At 40.2% G+C, this 21,402-nt stretch overlaps 1 protein-coding gene across 1 annotated transcript in view; it reads left to right on the forward strand.

The window, feature by feature from the left end:
* Window positions 1-21,402, forward strand: part of LOC139753932 (probable glutamate receptor) — a 116,635-nt gene that overhangs the window by 26,731 nt on the left and 68,502 nt on the right. Inside the window, exons 5-8 of the mRNA XM_071670891.1 lie at window positions 2,147-2,275; window positions 12,326-12,478; window positions 13,345-13,435; window positions 13,763-14,066. Of these exons, the coding sequence (XP_071526992.1) occupies window positions 2,147-2,275; window positions 12,326-12,478; window positions 13,345-13,435; window positions 13,763-14,066 (677 nt within the window). The remainder of the gene's footprint in view (window positions 1-2,146; window positions 2,276-12,325; window positions 12,479-13,344; window positions 13,436-13,762; window positions 14,067-21,402) is intronic.

Here is a 21,402-nt window from a genome sequence, read left to right on the forward strand (position 1 = left end):
AGCCTTCATGTTCATCATTGTCCAACAAACAATTAGATCCCAGCCTTCATGTTCATCATTGTCCAACAAACATATAGATCCCAGCCTTCATGTTCATCATTGTCCAACAAACAATTAGATCCCAGCCTTCATGTTCATCATTGTCCAACAAACATATAGATCCCAGCCTTCATGTTCATCATTGTCCAACAAACATATAGATCCCAGCCTTCATGTTCATCATTGTCCAACAAACATATAGATCCCAGCCTTCATCTTCATCTTTGTCCAACAAACTAAATGTATTACCGAAACAAGTCCAGAGGTCAGCTGTGCAGTGGACAGGTGTGATGAAGCAATGGAGGAGCCCGAGGTCGTAACTGAACCAGCTGCTGGTGTTGTGAAGGAGAACATGCTCAATTATATTGGAGGTTCATTGTCAGAAATATTGTAAAGAAAGTAAGCTGCGAAATTTGCCATAATTCTATAATCAATTCATCTCCTGTGGTGCCATATGATAACCTGATGACATATTTGAAAGCACAAGAATGTGCAGAACGGTTAAGAAGTTTATATGTACCACCATCAGATAGTGTTTTACTGACTTACTTTATATGGAAGGAAAATTTGAGTAGACTTTCGCATGATTGTTGCAAGTGCAGAAAATAATAGAAGGACTAAAAACCATCTTATTATCAAGTTGTAATGTAAATTTTCCAGAACGCCATAATGTCCTTGACCTAATTGTGGAAAACTACAGCAAAATTAGAATTTACAGAACTATGAAGATAATGAATGAAACAATAAGACAGACGGGCCAACATCACTCACGCACGAATCAGGAAATATAAGAAGGTCGTATATTTGTATGATTATTCCATCATACTCCGTACAGTTTGTAAATATACGTGAAAATGAGTTATTTCTAACTTCTTCCCAGACAATTACCTCGTGCAAGGATAGGAATAACGGAATAGCGAATATACACTGTTAAAGATAATCATCAATAACTCAGCATTTTATGGTCCATCGAACAACTGGAACATTTGGTACACCTGCAGACGACAGTATAGCAGACGACCACACGACGGTCTGACAGCTGACACAAGTATAGCAGACGACACATTGTTTACCACGGGTTTCTATGTAACCATGGCAATGTTTCCTGACGTCGCGGTGACGTCATGGTATTACAGTCAGCAGAGAGTTAAACTAGGCACGACATTCCTTATAGGGCAAAGCTGAAGTTGTGCATCTTTTAGTTATAGGATCTTTGCTCAAGACTTACAGCACACATATACATCTTTCTCCATAAACATCCCACACACATTTCTTCATGCGTCTGTGCCTAATCTTCTTTATTCTGTTTATCAACCGTAAGTCTTTCATCTTTCACTGTCTCACCTTCCTCGCTAAACATTTGCTAGACCTGTCAGTCGTCGGCCTTACAGTCATAGTGAGTCAGTCATTGGCTTCCCAGTCAATGCATGTCAGTTTCCTGCCTCCCAGTCAGTGTATCAGTCACCAGCCTTCCAGTCAGTGTACGTCAGTCACCGGTCTCCCACTCGGTGATCTCCACTCGCTTCTGTCCTCCTACTCTCTCTTATCTTCAACCTTTTCCAGTGTCTTCTTTCTTATCTTCAGAGAAGTTCTTGACTCGCTCAGTCTAAATCGTTCTAGGACACCCTCATGGACGTCTTCTTGTGGTCCAGTTCACTTACTTCTTAACAGGACTTCACCCAAGGCTCTACCACCTTTAATAGACGAGAAAATATAAACAATTCCAATTTCAATTAGATATTCTTCTTTCTTCCTTCTGGTGCTACGTGCATGACTCTTCTCTCCAAGCAGTATGATTCCATGACCATTTCCCTTTCAAAGGCACCTACGCCTTAACACAGTATAATTGCCAAGTTCCTCATAGCTCCATTTTATGCTCACTCAAAGTAACCTCCATTTCCTATAATAAGAAATCCTATCCATATGATAACTACTAAACTTGTTTAACTTTAGTTTTTAAGTACACTAAATCAAGTATATCTCTGGACTTGTTAATTGTGAATGTGAATCATGAGTGACCAAGCGATACTCTCATGTTTTACACACATTGTATATATAATGAGAATATTGTTCAGTAGACGTCATTCCCACATATGACATCCTCCAGGGTCAATGTCTACCTCTACATGCCATTCAGCCCCGAAGCAACCCCGGCGTTGCAAGTTGCCTCCTGGACGCCCCACCGGGGCCTCACTCTCACGACCAACTTTTTCCTTTTTCCTGAAAAGTTCTCCAAGTAAGTTAAAGAATATATATATATATATATATATATATATATATATATATATATATATATATATATATATATATATATATATATATATTATTTTACTATTTTTTATTATACTTTGTCGCTGTCTCCCGCGTTTGCGAGGTAGCGCAAGGAAACAGACGAAAGAAATGGCCCAACCCCCCCCCCATACACATGTATATACATACGTCCACACACGCAAATATACATACCTACACAGCTTTCCAGGGTTTACCCCAGACGCTTCACATGCCTTGATTCAATCCACTGACAGCACGTCAACCACGGTATACCACATCGCTCCAATTCACTCTATTCCTAGCCCTCCTTTCACCCTCCTCATGTTCAGAGCCCCGATCACACAAAATCTTTTTCACTCCATCTTTCCACCTCCAATTTGGTCTCCCTCTTCTCCTCGTTCCCTCCACCTCCGACACATATATCCTCTTGGTCAATCTTTCCTCACTCATTCTCTCCATGTGCCCAAACCACTTCAAAACACCCTCTTCTGCTCTCTCAACCACGCTCTTTTTATTTCCACACATCTCTCTTACCCTTACGTTACTCATTCGATCAAACCACCTCACACCACACATTGTCCTCAAACATCTCATTTCCAGCACATCCATCCTCCTGCGCACAACTCTATCCATAGCCCACGCCTCGCAACCATACAACATTGTTGGAACCACTATTCCTTCAAACATACCCATTTTTGCTTTCCGAGATAATGTTCTCGACTTCCACACATTCTTCAAGGCCCCCAGAATTTTCGCCCCCTCCCCCACCCTATGATCCACTTCCGCTTCCATGGTTCCATCCTCTGCCAGATCCACTCCCAGATATCTAAAACACTTCACTTCCTCCAGTTTTTCTCCATTCAAACTCAACTCCCAATTGACTTGACCCTCAACCCTACTTTACCTAATAACCTTGCTCTTATTCATATTTACTCTTAACTTTCTTCTTCCACACACTTTACCAAACTCAGTCACCAGCTTTTGCAGTTTCTCACATGAATCAGCCACCAGCGCTGTATCATCAGCGAACAACAACTGACTCACTTCCCAAGCTCTCTCATCCCCAACAGACTTCATACTTGCCCCTCTTTCCAAAACTCTTGCATTTACCTCCCTAACAACCCCATCCATAAACAAATTAAACAACCATGGAGACATCACACACCCCTGCCGCAAACCTACATTCACTGAGAACCAATCACTTTCCTCTCTTCCTACACGTACACATGCCTTACATCCTCGATAAAAACTTTTCACTGCTTCTAACAACTTTCCTCCCACACCATATTCTCTTAATACCTTCCACAGAGCATCTCTATCAACTCTATCATATGCCTTCTCCAGATCCATAAATGCTACATACAAATCCATTTGCTTTTCTAAGTATTTCTCACATACATTCTTCAAAGCAAACACATGATCCACACATCCTCTACCACTTCTGAAACCACATTGCTCTTCCCCAATCTGATGCTCTGTACATGCCTTCACCCTCTCAATCAATACCCTCCCATATAATTTACCAGGAATACTCAACAAACTTATACCTCTGTAATTTGAGCACTCACTCTTATCCCCTTTGCCTTTGTACAATGGCACTATGCACGCATTCCGCCAATCCTCAGGCACCTCACCATGAGTCATACATACATTAGATAACCTTACCAACCAGTCAACAATACAGTCACCCCCTTTTTTAATAAATTCCACTGCAATACCATCCAAACCTGCTGCCTTGCCGGCTTTCATCTTCCGCAAAGCTTTCACTACCTCTTCTCTGTTTAGCAAATCATTTTCCCTAACCCTCTCACTTTGCACACCACCTCGACCAAAACACCCTATATCTGCCACTCTATCATCAAACACATTCAACAAACCTTCAAAATATTCACTCCATCTCCTTCTCACATCACCACTACTTGTTATCACCTCCCCATTTGCGCCTTTCACTGAAGTTCCCATTTGCTCCCTTGTCTTACGCACTTTATTTACCTCCTTCCAGAACATCTTTTTATTCTCCCTAAAATTTAATGATACTCTCTCACCCCAACTCTCATTTGCCCTTTTTTTCACCTCTTGCACCTTTCTCTTGACCTCCTGTCTCTTTCTTTTATACATCTCCCACTCAATTCCATTTTTTCCCTGCAAAAATCGTCCAAATGCCACTCTCTTCTCTTTCACTAATACTCTTACTTCTTCATCCCACCACTCACTACCCTTTCTAATCAACCCACCTCCCACTCTTCTCATGCCACAAGCATCTTTTGCGCAATCCATCACTGATTCCCTAAATACATCCCATTCCTCCCCCACTCCCCTTACTTCCATTGCTCTCACCTTTTTCCATTCTGTACTCAGTCTCTCCTGGTACTTCCTCACACAGGTCTCCTTCCCAAGCTCACTTACTCTCACCACCCTCTTCACCCCAACATTCACTCTTCTTTTCCGAAAACCCATACAAATCTTCACCTTAGCCTATACAAGATAATGATCAGACATCCCTCCAGTTGCACCTCTCAGCACATATATATATATATATATATATATATATATATATATATATATATATATATATATATATATATATATATATATATATATATATATATATATATATATATATATATATATATATATATATATATATATATATATATATATATATATATATATATGTGTGTATGTATTTCAAATTATTCGCCATTTCCCGCATTAGCGAGGTAGCGTTAAAAACAGAGGACTGGGCCTTTGAGGGAATATCCTCACCTGGCCCCCTTCTTTGTTCCTTCTTTAGGAAAATTAAAAAAAAAAAAATGAGAGGGGATGATATCCTGCCCCCCGTTCCCTTCCCTTGCAGTCGCCTTCCACGACATGCAGGGAATACGTGGGAAGTATTCTTTCTCCACTATATATATATATATATATATATATATATATATATATATATATATATATATATATATATATATATATTTTATTTTTTATTTTATTATACTTTGTCGCTGTCTCCCGCGTTTGCGAGGTAGCGCAAGGAAACAGACGAAAGAAATGGCCCAACCCCCCCCATACACATGTATATACATACGTCCACACACGCAAATATACATACCTACACAGCTTTCCATGGTTTACCCCAGACGCTTCACATGCCTTGATTCAATCCACTGACAGCACGTCAACCCCGGTATACCACATCGCTCCAATTCACTCTATTCCTTGCCCTCCTTTCACCCTCCTGCATGTTCAGGCCCCGATCACACAAAATCTTTTTCACTCCATCTTTCCACCTTCTATTTGGTCTCCCTCTTCTCCTCGTTCCCTCCACCTCCGACACATATATCCTCTTGGTCAATCTTTCCTCACTCATTCTCTCCATGTGCCCAAACCATTTCAAAACACCCTCTTCTGCTCTCTCAACCACGCTCTTTTTATTTCCACACATCTTTCTTACCCTTACGTTACTTACTCGATCAAACCACCTCACACCACACATTGTCCTCAAACATCTCATTTCCAGCACATCCATCCTCCTGCGCACAACTCTATCCATAGCCCACGCCTCGCAACCATACAACATTGTTGGAACCACTATTCCTTCAAACATACCCATTTTTGCTTTCCGAGATAATGTTCTCGACTTCCACACATTTTTCAAGGCTCCCAAAATTTTCGCCCCCTCCCCCACCCTATGATCCACTTCCGCTTCCATGGTTCCATCCGCTGACAGATCCACTCCCAGATATCTAAAACACTTCACTTCCTCCAGTTTTTCTCCATTCAAACTCACCTCCCAATTGACTTGACCCTCAACCCTACTGTACCTAATAACCTTGCTCTTATTCACATTTACTCTTAACTTTCTTCTTCCACACACTTTACCAAACTCAGTCACCAGTTTCTGCAGTTTCTCACATGAATCAGCCACCAGCGCTGTATCATCAGCGAACAACAACTGACTCACTTCCCAAGCTCTCTCATCCCCAACAGACTTCATACTTGCCCCTCTTTCCAGGACTCTTGCATTTACCTCCCTAACAACCCCATCCATAAACAAATTAAACAACCATGGAGACATCACACACCCCTGCCGCAAACCTACATTCACTGAGAACCAATCACTTTCCTCTCTTCCTACACGTACACATGCCTTACATCCTCGATAAAAACTTTTCACTGCTTCTAACAACTTGCCTCCCACACCATATATTCTTAATACCTTCCACAGAGCATCTCTATCAACTCTATCATATGCCTTCTCCAGATCCATAAATGCTACATACAAATCCATATATATATATATATATATATATATATATATATATATATATATATATATATATATATATATATATATATATATATATTTATCTTTCTTTTCTTTCATACTATTCGCCATCTCCCGCATAAGCGAGGTTGCGTTAAGAACAGAGAACTGGAAGTTTGAGGCAATATCCTCACTTGGCCCCTTTCTCTGTCCCTTCTTTTGGTGAGGATTTCCAGCCACCCGCTCCCTTTCCTTTTCGTCGCCTTCTACGACACGCAGGGAATACGTGGGAATTATTCTTTCTCCCCTATCTCCAGGGATAAATATATATATATATATATATATATATATATATATATATATATATATATATATATATATATATATATATATATATATATATTCTTTTTTTTTTTTGCTTTGTCGCTGTCTCGCACGTTTGCGAGGTAGCGCAAGGAAACAGACGAAAGAAATGGCCCAACCCACCCCCATACACATGTATATACATACGTCCACACACGCAAATATACATACCTACACAGCTTTCCATGGTTTACCCCAGACGCTTCACATGCCCTGATTCAATCCACTGACAGCACGTCAACCCCGGTATACCACATCGACCCAATTCACTCTATTCCTTGCCCTCCTTTCACCCTCCTGCATGTTCAGGCCCCGATCACACAAAATCTTTTTCACTCCATCTTTCCACCTCCAATTTGGTCTCCCACTTCTCGTTCCCTCCACCTCCGACACATATATCCTCTTGGTCAATCTTTCCTCACTCATTCTCTCCATGTGCCCAAACCATTTGAAAACACCCTCTTCTGCTCTCTCAACCACGCTCTTTTTATTTCCACACATCTCTCTTACCATTACGTTACTTACTCGATCAAACCACCTCACACCACACATTGTCCTCAAACATCTCACTTCCAGCACATCCAACCTCCTGCGCACAACTCTATCCATAACCCACGTCTCGCAACAATACAATATTGTTGGAACCACTATTCCTTCAAACATACCCATTTTTGCTTTCCGAGATAATGTTCTCGACTTCCACACATTCTTCAAGGCTCCCAGGATTTTCGCCCCCTCTCCCACCCTATGATCCACTTCCGCTTTCATGGTTCCATCCGCTGCCAGATCTACTCCCAGATATCTAAAACACTTTACTTCCTCCAGTTTTTCTCCATTCAAACTCACCTCCCAATTGACTTGACCCTCAACCCTAATGTACCTAATTACCTTGCTCTTATTCACATTTACTCTTAACTTTCTTCTTTCACACACTTTACCAAACTCAGTCACCAGCTTCTGCAGTTTCTCACATGAATCAGCCACCAGCGCTGTATCATCAGCGAACAACAACAGACTCACTTCCCAAGCTCTCTCATCCCGAACATATATATATATCCCCTATCCCTGGGGATAGGGGATAAAGAATACTTCTCACGCATTCCTCACGTGTGGTAGAAGGCGACTAAAGGGACGGGAGCGGGGGGCTGGAAACCCTTCCCTCCTTGTATTTTACCTTTCTAAACGGGGAAAAGAAGAAGGAGTCACGCGGGAAGTGCTCATCCTCCTCGAAGGCTCAGATTGGGGTGTCTAAATGTGTGTTTATGTAACCAAGATGAGAAAAGGAGAGATAGGTAGTATTCTTGCGGAAAGGAACCTCTATGTTCTGGCTATGAGTGAAACAAGGTTCACGTGTAACGGGGGTAAGTGGTTTGGGAATGTCTTGGGAGTAAAGTCAGGGGTTAGTGTAAGGACAAGAGCAAGGAAAGGAGTAGCACTATCCCTGAAACAGGAGTGGTGTGAGTATGTGATAGAGTGTAAGAAAGTAGACTCTAGAGTGATATGGGTAAAACTGAAAGTGGACGGATAGAGATGGGTGATTATTGGTGCATATGCACCCGAGCATGAGAAGAAAGATGATGAGAGGCAAGTGTTTTGGTAGAAGCTGAGTGAATATGTTAGTAGTTTTCATGGACGAGACCGGGTTATAGTGATGGGTGATTTGAATGGAAAGGTGAGTAAGGTGGCAGTTGAGGGAATAATAGGTGTATATGGGGTGTTCAATGTTGTAAATGGAAATGGTGAAGAGTTTGTAGATTTTTATGCTTAACAAGGACTGGTTACTGGCAATACCTCGTTTAAAAAGAGAGATGTACATAAGTATACGTATGTAAGTAGGAGAGATGGCCAGGGAGGGTTATCGGATAACGTGTTAATTGATAGCCGCGCCAAAGAGAGACTTTTGGATGTTAATGTGCTGAGAGGTGCAAATGGAGGGATGACTGATCATTATCTTGTGAAGGCGATGGTGAAGATTTCTAGAGGTTTTTAGGAAAGACGAGAGAATGGTGGGGTGAAGAGAGTGGTAAGAGTAAGTGAGGTTGGGAAGGAAACTTGTGTGAGGAAGTACAAATAGAGACTGATCACAGAATGGAAAAAGGTGAGAACAAAGGAGGTAAGGGGAGTGGGGGAGGAATGGGATGTATTTATGGAAGTAGTGATGGCTTGCGCAAAAGATGCTTGTGGCATAAGAAGCGTGGGAGGTGGGCAGATTAGAAAGGGTAGTGAGCGGTGGGATGAAGAAGTACGATTATTAGTGAAAGAGAAGAGAGAGGCATTTGGACGATTTTTGCAGGGAGATAATGCAAATGTCTGGGAGATGTATAAAAGAAAGAGGTAAGAGGTCAAGAAAAAGGTGCAAGAGGCGGAAAAGAGGGCAAATGAGAGTTGGGGCGAGAGTGTATCATTGAATTTTGGGGAAAATAAAAAGATGTTTTGGAAGGAGGTAAATAAAATGCGTAAGACAAAGGAACAAATGGGGACATCAGTGAAGCGGGCTAATGGGGAGGTGATAAGAAGTAATGGTGATGTGAGAAGTCGACGGATTGAGTTTCTTTTAGGTTTTTTGAATGTGTTTGATAATGAAGTGGCAGATGTGGGGTTTCTTGGTCGAAGTGGTGTGCAAAGAGAAAGGGTTAGGGAGAATGATTTGGTAAACAGAGAGAAGGTAGTATAAGTTTTGCGGAAGATGAAAGCCGGCAGGGCATCGGGTTTGGATGGTTTTGCAGTGGAGTTTATTAAAAAAGGGGGTGATTGTATTGTTGTCTGGTTGTTAAGGTTACTTAATGCATGTATGACTCATGGTGAGGTGCCTGAGGATTGGCGGAATGCATGCATAGCGCCATTGTACAAAGGCAAAGGGGATAAGAGTGAGTGCTTAAATTACACAGGTATAAGTTTGTTGAGTATTCCTGGGAGATGATATGAGAGGTTATCGATTGAGAGGGTGAAAGCATGTACACAGCATCAGATTGGGGAAGAGCAGTGTGGTTTTCAGAAGTGGTAGGGAATGTGTGGATCAGGTGTTTGCTTTGAAAAATGTATGTGAGAAATAATTAGAAAGGAAACGTATTTGTATGTAGCATTTATGGAATTGGAGAAGGCATATGATAAAGTTGATAGAGATGCTCTGTGGAAGGTATTAAGAATATATGGTGTAGGAGGTAGGTTGTTAGAAGCAGTGAAAAGTTTTTATCTAGGATTTAAGGCATGTGTACGTGTAGGAAAAGAGGAAAGTGATTGGTTCTCAGTGAATGTTTGTTTGCGGCAGGAGTGCGTGATGTCTCCATGGTTGTTTGTTTTGTTATGGATAGGGTTGTTAGGGAGGTGAATGCAAGAGTTTTGGAAAGAGGGGCAAGTATGCAGTCTGTTGTTGATGAGAGAGCTTGGAAAGTGAGTCAGCTGTAGTTCGCTGATGATACAGCTCTGGTGGCTGATTCGGGTGAGAAACTGCAGAAGCTGGTGGCCGAGTTTGGTAAAGTGTGTGAAAGATGAAAGCTGAGAATAAATGTGAATATGAGTGAGGTTATTAAGTACAGTTAAGTTGAGAGACAAATCAACTGGGAGGTAAATTTGAAAGGAGAAAAACTGGAGGAAGTGAAGTGTTTTGGATATCTGGGAGTGGATTTGGCAGCGGATGGAACTATGGACGCGGAAGTGAGTCATAGGGTGGGGAAGGGAGCGAAAGCTCTGAAGGCGTTGAAAAATGTGTGGAAGTCGAGAACGTTATCTTGGAAAGCAAAAATGGGTATGTTTGAAGGAATAGCGTTTCCAACAATGTTATATGGTTGTGAGGCGTGGGCAATAAATGGTTCTGCGGAGGAGGGTGGATGTGCTTGAAATGAGATGTTTGAGGACAATATGTGGTGTGAGGTGTTTTGATCGAATAAGTAATGAAAGCGTAAGAGAGATGTGTGGTAATAAAAAGAATGTGGTTGAGAGAGCAGAAGAGGGTGTTCTGAAATGGTTTGGTCACATGGAGGGAATGAATGAGGAAAAATTAACAAAGATGATATATGTGTCAGAGGTGGAGGGAACGAAAGTTCTGGGATCGTTGAAAAATGTTTGTAAGGCGAGAACATTATCTCGAAAGGCAAAAATGGGTATGTTTGAAGGAATATTGGTTCCAACAATGCTATATGGTTGCGAGGCGTGGGCTATAGATAGAGTGATGCAGAGGCGGGTGGATGTGTTGGAAATGAGATGTTAGAGGACAGTGTTTGGTGTGAGGTGGTGTGATTGAGTAATGAAAGGGTAAGAGAAATGTGTGGTATCAAAAAGAGGGTGGTTGAGAGCGCAGAAGAGGTTGTATTAAAATGGTCTGGTCACGTGGAGAGAAGAATTGACAAGGAGTATATATGTGTCAGAGGTGGAGGGAATGAGAAGAAGTGGGAACCAAATTGGAGGTGGAAGGATGGAGTGAAAAAGATTTTGAGCGGTAGGGGCCTGAACATGCAGGAGGGTGAAAAGCTTCCAAGGAATAGAGTGAATTGGAACTATATGGTATACCGGGGTCGACGTGCTGTCAATGGATTGAGCCAGGGCATGTGAAGCGTCCCGGGTAAACCATGGAAAGTTTTGTAGGGCGTGGATGTGGAAAGGGAGCTCTGGTTTCGGTGCATTACACATAGCTGCTAGAGATTAAGTGTTAACGAATGTGGCCTTTGTTGTCTTTGACTTCGCTACCTCGCGTGTGCGCGCGCGGGAGGGTGTTGCCATATCATGTTTGAAGGGGTGGCGAGGAGAATGGATGAAGGTGCTTCTTCTTGTTCCTTTCAAATCCGATTCATATATCTTCTTTTTCAATCTCTCCTCACTCATTCTCTCTGTGTGACCAAACCATTTCAATACACCTTCTGCTGTCTCAATCATACTGTTTTCATTACCACACATTTCGCTTACCCTTTCATTACTTTCTCGATCAAACAATCTATATATTAGGGCCTCAGCTGCCCATACCGACTCATCTAATATAGAAAAAAATATCGGGAGACCAAATTGGAGTTGGAATTATGTTGTGAAAAAGATTTTGAACGATCGGGGTCTGCACATACAGGAGGGTGAAAGACGTACACAGGATAGAATAAACTGGGACGATATGGTATATAGGGTTCAACGTTCTTTTAACAGAATGAACCAAGTCGTGTGAAACGTCTGGAGTAAACAGTGGAAAGGTCTATGGAATCTGGATGTGGAAAGTGAGCTGTGGTTTCGATGCCTTACACACGACAGCTAGATATTAAATGTGAGTGAATGCAGCCTCCCCTAGATTTATCTACATAAGTGAAATAACAATGAATTTTGGCAATGAGAACAGGACTTCGCAATGGAAACTGAAAATGCAAAAGTATAGCCTTCTTCCGTGCTTGACATGACTCACTCTCATTCTAGGCTGTATCACGGGCCGACGTTACTTGTGGCAGCAGAAGAGTTTGAACCTCACATCGCGTTGATGAGTGAGGGAGGTGAGGTCTCACCCACACCATCTTTCAGAGGACCAATGGTGAACTTGTTGGAGATTCTTTCCAGCACTTTGAACTTTACGTAAGGTTTTTGCAACACTTGTTGCCTTTATAGAGCTTACGATAGTATATCAAAATTCTTATTTCAAAACTTGACGCCTTGTTTCCTCTGGAAGACTTGAAATGAAGGGGAAAAGAAAGGGCTGTACTCTTGCCAAATAATGATGAGGAAAGTGACTGTGAGAAGAAATATGCTATTTGGTAGAGGAAGTCAGGCGATGGTTAAAGGCAGTGCCGTGGAGGTCTGCGAGATTCTGGTGGAATTCAGAGGAAGTTTGGTGGAGTACAATGTATTATATGAGAAATTAAATCTAATACATTTGCGGATCGGAAGAAAAGCTATCATAAACAATAAAGGACATGGAAGTTTTGTGTCTTTATAGAAGACTGATTATTTCTTTGAGACTTTCATGTAATCGATGATGTTTCCAAATGAATCAGATGAATATTGAATAACATCGTATCTATGTAGCGTCACTGTTTATGTGATCTACCCCTTACGAGCGGAGTTATATTTGAAATATGAAGATAGACAACTGTAATCGGGGCAATTTCCATACTAGGTTCCTTGGGATGCTGTATTGTTAGCTGACTGAGGACACCGAGCTGGGATGAGTGATATACTAACCTTTGCTATGGTGTGTCATGGGCGTAGAGCGAAAGCAAATGCGAGTAAGAACAAAGTTCCGTGTTTGAGTTAGAAACGATCACAGGACAGTGTAATATGTTAGCATTTGGGAAACCTCAGTGAGTGACTTTAAGGATTCAGTAACAATGTTCTATAGGGTTATGCTGTATTAGGTGTGTTAGTGATAGTTACAGCAACAATAACTCCAGGAACTGTAGTAACTAAAATGTTTCCAATATCATACAACATATCTTCGTCAGGTACACATACATACGGCCTCCTGACGGGTCCTGGGGTGTCAAGTTGGAGGACGGATCCTGGACTGGCATGGTCGGCATGGTGGGCAGAGATGTAAGTTAAAGAGTCAAAAGTAAATAGAAAACAAAAGGGAAAGTTATTGTGTTTCATCAAGATCAACAGCAGATTATCACTATAACTGTTGTAAGGTTCATGTGAATATATATACAATGTATTATCGCATGAAAATATTTTTTTTCATTTTTACGTAAGAATCACTTAGAAGTCTTTTGTCCAGAAGAAAATGAAAAAAAAGTTCATCCCGGCTTCAGTTTATGCCTTCTTTATGTATATATTTCTACCATCATTTCCCTTATCCAGATGATATAACATTCATCCTCACTATACATAACATTTGGTCTTCGTGTTTTCTCAACGCAGGAGGCACACATTGCCCTCGGCCCCTTCGGTGTCAGTGCAACTCGAGCTGAGATGGTGGACTACACAAGGCCCATTTTAACAGAAACTGCCAGGATCCTGGGAAGTCGAGGGCGGCCAGAGGTAGACCCGTGGGGCTTCCTGCTGCCCCTCACGCCCCTGGTGTGGGCGGCAATCCTGACGACGCTGCTAGTGATGCCGGTGATAGTTTTCCTTTTGTCTGCCACTGCTGGTCTAAATACCAGAGGCAACAACCTCTGGCCATCGAAAACGTTCTTTGGTTACATTCGTGTGTTGTTACAACAAGGTAAACAATCAAATGTTTCACTCACGTTATAACACAAATATTTGATGGAGGGCCGTGTGATAATATTCCAGGATATGTGCAAAATGCACCTACAACCCTGTGTGCATGAGTCTCTCTCTCTCTCTCTCTCTCTCTCTCTCTCTCTCTCTCTCTCTCTCTCTCTCTCTCTCTCTCTCTCTCTCTCTCTCTCTCTCTCTCTCTCTCTCTCTCTCTCTCTCTCTCTCTCTCTCTCTCACACACACACACACACCACCACCACAACGCGAGGTAGCGCTAGGAAAATATAAAAAAAGCCACATTTTTCACACTCAGTCTCTAGCTGTCATCAGTAATGCACAGAAACCACAGCTCTCTTTCCACATCCAGGCCCCACAAAACTTTCCATGGTTTACCCTAAATGCTTCACATGCCTTAGTTCAATCCATTCACAGCACGTCGACCCCATTATAACACATCATTCCAATTCATTCTATCCCTTGATCGCCTTTCACCCCCCTGTATGTTCAGGCCCCAATCGCTCAAAATCTTTTTCACTCCATCCTTCCACCTCCAATTTCGTCTCCCACTTGTCGTTCTCCATACCTACGACACATATATTCTCTTTGCCAATCTATCCTCACTCATTCTCTTCTTGTGACCAAACCATTTCAACACACACTCTTCTGCTCTCTCAACCACATTCATTATATTACCACACATCTCTCTTACCCTTTCATTACTTACCCAGCCAAACCACCTCACGCCACATACGGTCCTCCAACATCTTATTTCGAACAAATCCACCCTTCTCCGCACAAGTCTATACATAGCCCACGCCTCGCAACCATATAACATTGTTGGAGCAACTATTCCTTCAAACATATCCATTTTTGCTTTCCGAGATAATGTTCTCGACTTCCACACATTTTTCAACGCTCCCAGAACTTTCGCCCCCTCCCCCACCCTATGATACACTTCCGCTTATATGGTTCCATCCGCTACCACATCTACTCCCATATATCTAAAACACTTCACTTCCTCCAGTTCTTCTCCACTGAAACTTACCACCCAATTGACTTGTCCACCAACCCTACTGTATCTAATAACATTTGCTCTTATTCACATTTACTCTCATCTTTCTTCTTTCACATACTTTATCAAACTCAGTCACCAGCTTCTGCAGTTTCTCACATGAATAAGCCACCAGCGATGAATCATCAGCGAACAACAACTGACACACTTCCCAAGCTCTTTCATCCACAACAGACTGCATACTTGCCCTTCATTCCAAAACTCTTGCATGTACCTCCCTAACAACCGTATCCATAAACAAATCAAACAACCATGGAGACATCACACACCCCTGCCGCAAACCTACATTCACTGAGAGCCAATCACTTTCCTCTCTTCCTACAAGTACACATGCCTTACATCCTCGATAAAAACTTTTCACTGCTTCTAACAACTTGCCTCCCACACTATATATTCTTATTACCTTACACAGAGCATCTCTATCAATTCTATCATATGCCTTCTCCAGATCAATAAATGCTACATACAAATCCATTTGCATTTTTAAGCATTTCTCACATACATTCTTCAAAGCAAACTCCTGATCCACACATCCTGTACCACTTCTGAAACTACACTGCTCTTCCCCAATCTGATGCAATGTACATGCCTTCACCCTCTCAATCAATTCCCTTCCATATCATTTCCCAGGAATACTCAACAAACTTACACCTCGGTAATGTGAGCACTCACTTTTATCTCTTTTGCCTTCGTACAATGGCACCATGCAAGTATTTCGCCAGTCCTCAGGCACCGAACCATAAGTCATACACACATTAGATAATCTTACCAACGAGTCAACAATACAGTAACCCCCTTTTTTAATAAATTCAACTACAATACCCTCTAAACCCTCTGCCTTGCCGGCTTTCATCTGCAAATATTTTACTACCTCTTCTCTGTTTACCAAATCATTTTCCCTAACCCTCTCACTTTGCACAGCATCTGGACCAAAACACCCTATATCTGCCACTCTATCATCAAACACATTCAACAAACCTTCAAAATATTCACTCCATCTTCTCACATCACCACCACTTGTTATCATCTCCCCATTATATATATATATATATATATATATATATGTATATGTATATATATATATATATATATATATATATATATATATATATATATATATATATATATATATATATATATATATATATATGTATATATATATATATATATATATATATATATATATATATATATATATATATATATATATATATATATATATATATATATATATATATATATATATATATATATATATATATATATATATATATATATATATATATATATATATATATATATACATATATATATATATATATATATATATATATATATATATATATATATATATATATATATATATATATATATATATATATATATATATATATAATATGTATGTATATATATATATATATATATATATATATATATATATATATATATATATATATATATATATATATATATATATATATATATATATATATATATATATATATATATATATATATATATATATATATATATATATATATATATATATATATATATATATATATATATATATATATATATATATATATATATATATATATATATATATATATATATATATATATATATATATATATATATATATATATATATATATATATATATATATATATATATATATATATTTTATTTATTTTGCTTTGTCGCTGTCTCCCGCGTTAGCGAGGTAGCGAAAGGAAACAGACGAAAGAATGGCCCAACCCGCCCACATACACATGTACATACATATAAGTCCACACACGCAAATATAAATACCTATACATCTCAATGTACACATATATATACACACACAGACATATACATATATACACATGTACATGATTCATACTGTCTGCCTTTATTTGTTCCCATCGTCACCTCGCCACACATGTAATAACAACCCCCTCCCCCCTCATGTGTGAGAGGTAGCGCTAGGAAAAGACACCAAAGGCCCCATTCGTTCACACTCAGTCTCTAGCTGTCAAGTAATAATGCACCGAAACCACAGCTCCCTTTCCACATCCAGGCTCACACAACTTTCCATGGTTTACCCCAGACGCTTCACATGCCCTGTTTCAATCCATTGACAGCACTTCGACCCCGGTATACCACATCGTTCCAATTCACTCTATTCCTTGCATGCCTTTCACCCTCCTGCTTGTTCAGGCCCCGATCACTCAAAATCTTTTTCACTCAATTTTTCCACCTCCAATTTGGTCTCCCACTTCTCCTCGTTCGCTCCACGTCTGACACATATATCCTCTTGGTCAATCTTTCCTCACTCATTCTCTCCATGTGACCAACCCATTTCAAAACACCCTCTTCTGATCTCTCAACCACGCTCTCTTTATTTCCACAAATCTCTCTTACCCTTACATTACTTACTCGATCAAACCACCTCACACCACATATTGTCCTCAAACATTTCATTTCCAGTACATCCACCCTCCTCCGCACAACTCTATCCATAGCCCACGCCTCGCAACCATACAACATTGTTGGAACCACTATTCCTTGAAACATACCCATTTTTGCTTTCCGAGATAATGTTCTCGACTTCCAAACATTCTTCAAGGCTCCAGGAATTTTCGCCCCCTCCCCCACCCTATGATTCACTTCCGCTTCCATGGTTCCATCCGCTGCCAGATCCACTCCCAGATATCTAAAATACTTCACTTCCTCCAGTTTTTCTCCATTGAAACTTACCTCCCAATTGACTTGAAACTCAAGCCTACTGTACCTAATAACCTTGCTCTTATTCAAATTTACTCTTAACTTTCTTCTTTCACACACTTTACCAAACTCAGTCACCAGAATCTGCAGTCTCTCACATGAATCAGCCACCAGCGCTGTATCATCAGCGAACAACAACTGACTCACTTCCCAAACTCTCTCATCCATAACAGACTGCATACTTGCCCCTCTTTCCAAAACTCTTGCATTCACCTCCCTAACAACCCCATCCATAAACAAATTAAACGACCATGGAGAAATCACACACCCATGCCGCAAACCTACATTCACTGAGAACCAATCACTTTCCTCTCTTCCTACATGTACACATGCCTTGCATCCTCGATAAAAACTTTTCACTGCTTCTAACAACTTGCCTCCCATACCATATATTCTTAAAACCTTTCACAGAGCATCTCTGTGAACTCTATCATATGCCTTCTCCAGATCCATAAATGCTACATACAAATCCATTTGTTTTTCTAAGTATTTCTCACATACATTCTTCAAAGCAAACACCTGATCCACACATCCTCTACCACTTCTGAAGCCACACTGCTCTTCCCCAATCTGATCCTCTGTACATGCCTTCACCCTCTCAATCAATACCCTCCAATATAATTTACCAATAATACTCAACAAACTTATACCTCTGTAATTTGAGCACTCACTCTTATCCCCTTTGCCTTTGTACAATGGCACTATGTAAGCATTCCGCAAATCCTCAGGCACCTCACCATGAATCATACATACATTAAATAACCTTACCAACCAGTCAACAATACAGTCACCCCCTTTTTTGATAAATTCCACTGCAATACCATCCAAACCTGCTGCCTTGCCGGTTTTCATCTTCCGGAAAGCTTTTCCTACCTCTTCGCTATTTACCAAATCATTTTCCCTAACCCTCTCACTTTCCACACCACCTCGACCAAAACACCCTATATCTGCCACTCTATCATCAAACACATTCAACGAACCTTCAAAATACTCACTCCATCTCCTTCTCACATCACCACTACTTGTTATCACCTCCCCATTTGCCCCCTTCACTGAAGTTCCCATTTGCTCCCTTGTCTTACCCACTTTATTTACCTCCTTCCAAACAATCTTTTTATTCTCCCTGAAATTTAATGATCCTCTCAGACCCCAACTCTCATTTGCCCTCTTTTTCACCTCTTTCACCTTTCTCTTGACCTCCTGCCTCATTCTTTTCTACCTCTCCCACTCATTTGCATTTTTTCCCTTCAAAAATCGTCCAAATGCCTCTCTCTTCTCTTTCACTAATAATCTCACTAGTTCATCCCACCACTCACTACCTTTTCTAATCAACCCACCTCCCACGCTTCTCTTGCCACAAGCATCTTTTGCACAAGTCATCACTGCTTCCCTAAATACATCCCATTCCTCCCCCACTCCCCTTACCTCCTTTGTTCTCACCTTTTTCCATTCTGTACCCAGTCTCTCCTGGTACTTCCTCACACAAGTCTCCTTCCCAAGCTCACTTACTCTCACCACTCTCTTCACCCCAACATTCTCTCTTCTTTTATGAAAACTCCCACAAATCTTCACTTTCGCCTCCACAATATAATGATCAGACATCCCTCCAGTTGCACCTCTCAGCACATTAACATGCAAAAGTCTCTCTTTCGTGCGTATATCAATTAACACGTAATCCAATAACGCTCTCTGCCATCTCTCCTACTTACATACGTATACTTATGTATATCTCGCTTTTTAAACCAGGTATTCCCAATCACCAGTCCTTTCTCAGCACATAAGTCTACAAGCTCTTCACCATTTCCATTTACAACACTAAACACTCGATGTATACCAATTATTCCCTCAACTGCCACATTACTCACCTTTGCATTCAAATCACCCATCACTATAACCCGGTCTTGTGCACCAAAACCACTAACACACTCATATATATATATATATATATATATATATATATATATATATATATATATATATATATATATATATATATATATATATATATATATATATATATATATATATATATATATATATATATATATATATATATATATATATATATATATATATATATATATATATATATATATATATATATATATATGTAGCGCAAGGAAACAGACGAAAGAAATGGCACAACCCACCCACATACACATGTATATACATACGTCCACACACGCAAATATACATACTTACACAGCTTTCCATGTTTTTTCCCCAGACGCTTCACATGCCCTGATTCAATCCACTGACAGCACGTCAACCCCGGTATACCACATCGATCCAATTCACTCTATTCCTTGCCCTCCTTTCACCCTCCTTCATGTCCAGGCCCCGATCACACAAAATCTTTTTCACTCCATCTTTCCACCTCCAATTTGGTCTCCCACTTCTCCTCGTTCCCTCCACCTCCGACACATATATCCTCTTGGTCAATCTTTCCTCACTCATTCTCTCCATGTGCCCAAACCATTTCAAAACACCCTCTTCTGCTCTCTCAACAACGCTCTTTTCATTTTCACACATCTCTATTACCCTTACGTTACTTACTCGATCAAACCACCTCACACCACACATTGTCCTCAAACATCTCATTTCCAGCACATCCATCCTCCTGCGCACAACTCTATCCATAGCCCACACCTCGCAACCATACAACATTGTTGGAACCACTATTCATTCAAACATACACACTTTTGCTTTCCGAGATAATGCTCTCGACTTCCACACATTCTTCAAGGCTCCCAGGATTTTCGCCCCTCCCCCACCCAATGATTCACTTCCGCTACCATGGTTCCATCCGCTGCCAGATCCACTCCCAGATATCTAAAATATATATATATATATATATATATATATATATATATATATATATATATATATATATATATATATATATATATATATATATATATATATATATATATATATACATATATATATATATATATATATCCCTGGGGATAGGGGAGAAAGAATACTTCCCACGTATTCCCTGCGTGTCGTAGAAGGCGACTAAAAGGGGAGGGAGCGGGTGGCTGGAAATCCTCCCCTCTCGTTTTTTTCAATTTTCCAAAAGAAGAAACAGAGAAGGGGGCCAGGTGAGGATATTCCCTCAAAGGCCCAGTCCTCTGTTCTTAACGCTACCTCGCTAACACGGGAAATGGCGAATAGTACGAAAGAAAAAAAAAGATATATATATATATATATACATATATATATATATATATATATATATATATATATATATATATATATATATATATATATATATATATGTATATATATATATATATATATATATATATATATATATATATATATATATATTTATCCCTGGGGATAGGGGATTAAGAATACTTCTCACGTATTCCCTGCGTGTCGTAGAAGTCGACTAAAAGGGGAGGGAGCGGGGGGCTGGAAATCCTCCCCTCTCTTTTTTTTTTTTTTTTTTTTTCCAAAAGAAGGAACAGAGGGGGCCAGGTGA

This window comes from Panulirus ornatus, chromosome 16 (genome assembly GCF_036320965.1).
Source record: "Panulirus ornatus isolate Po-2019 chromosome 16, ASM3632096v1, whole genome shotgun sequence".
NCBI lineage: Eukaryota > Metazoa > Arthropoda > Malacostraca > Decapoda > Palinuridae > Panulirus > Panulirus ornatus.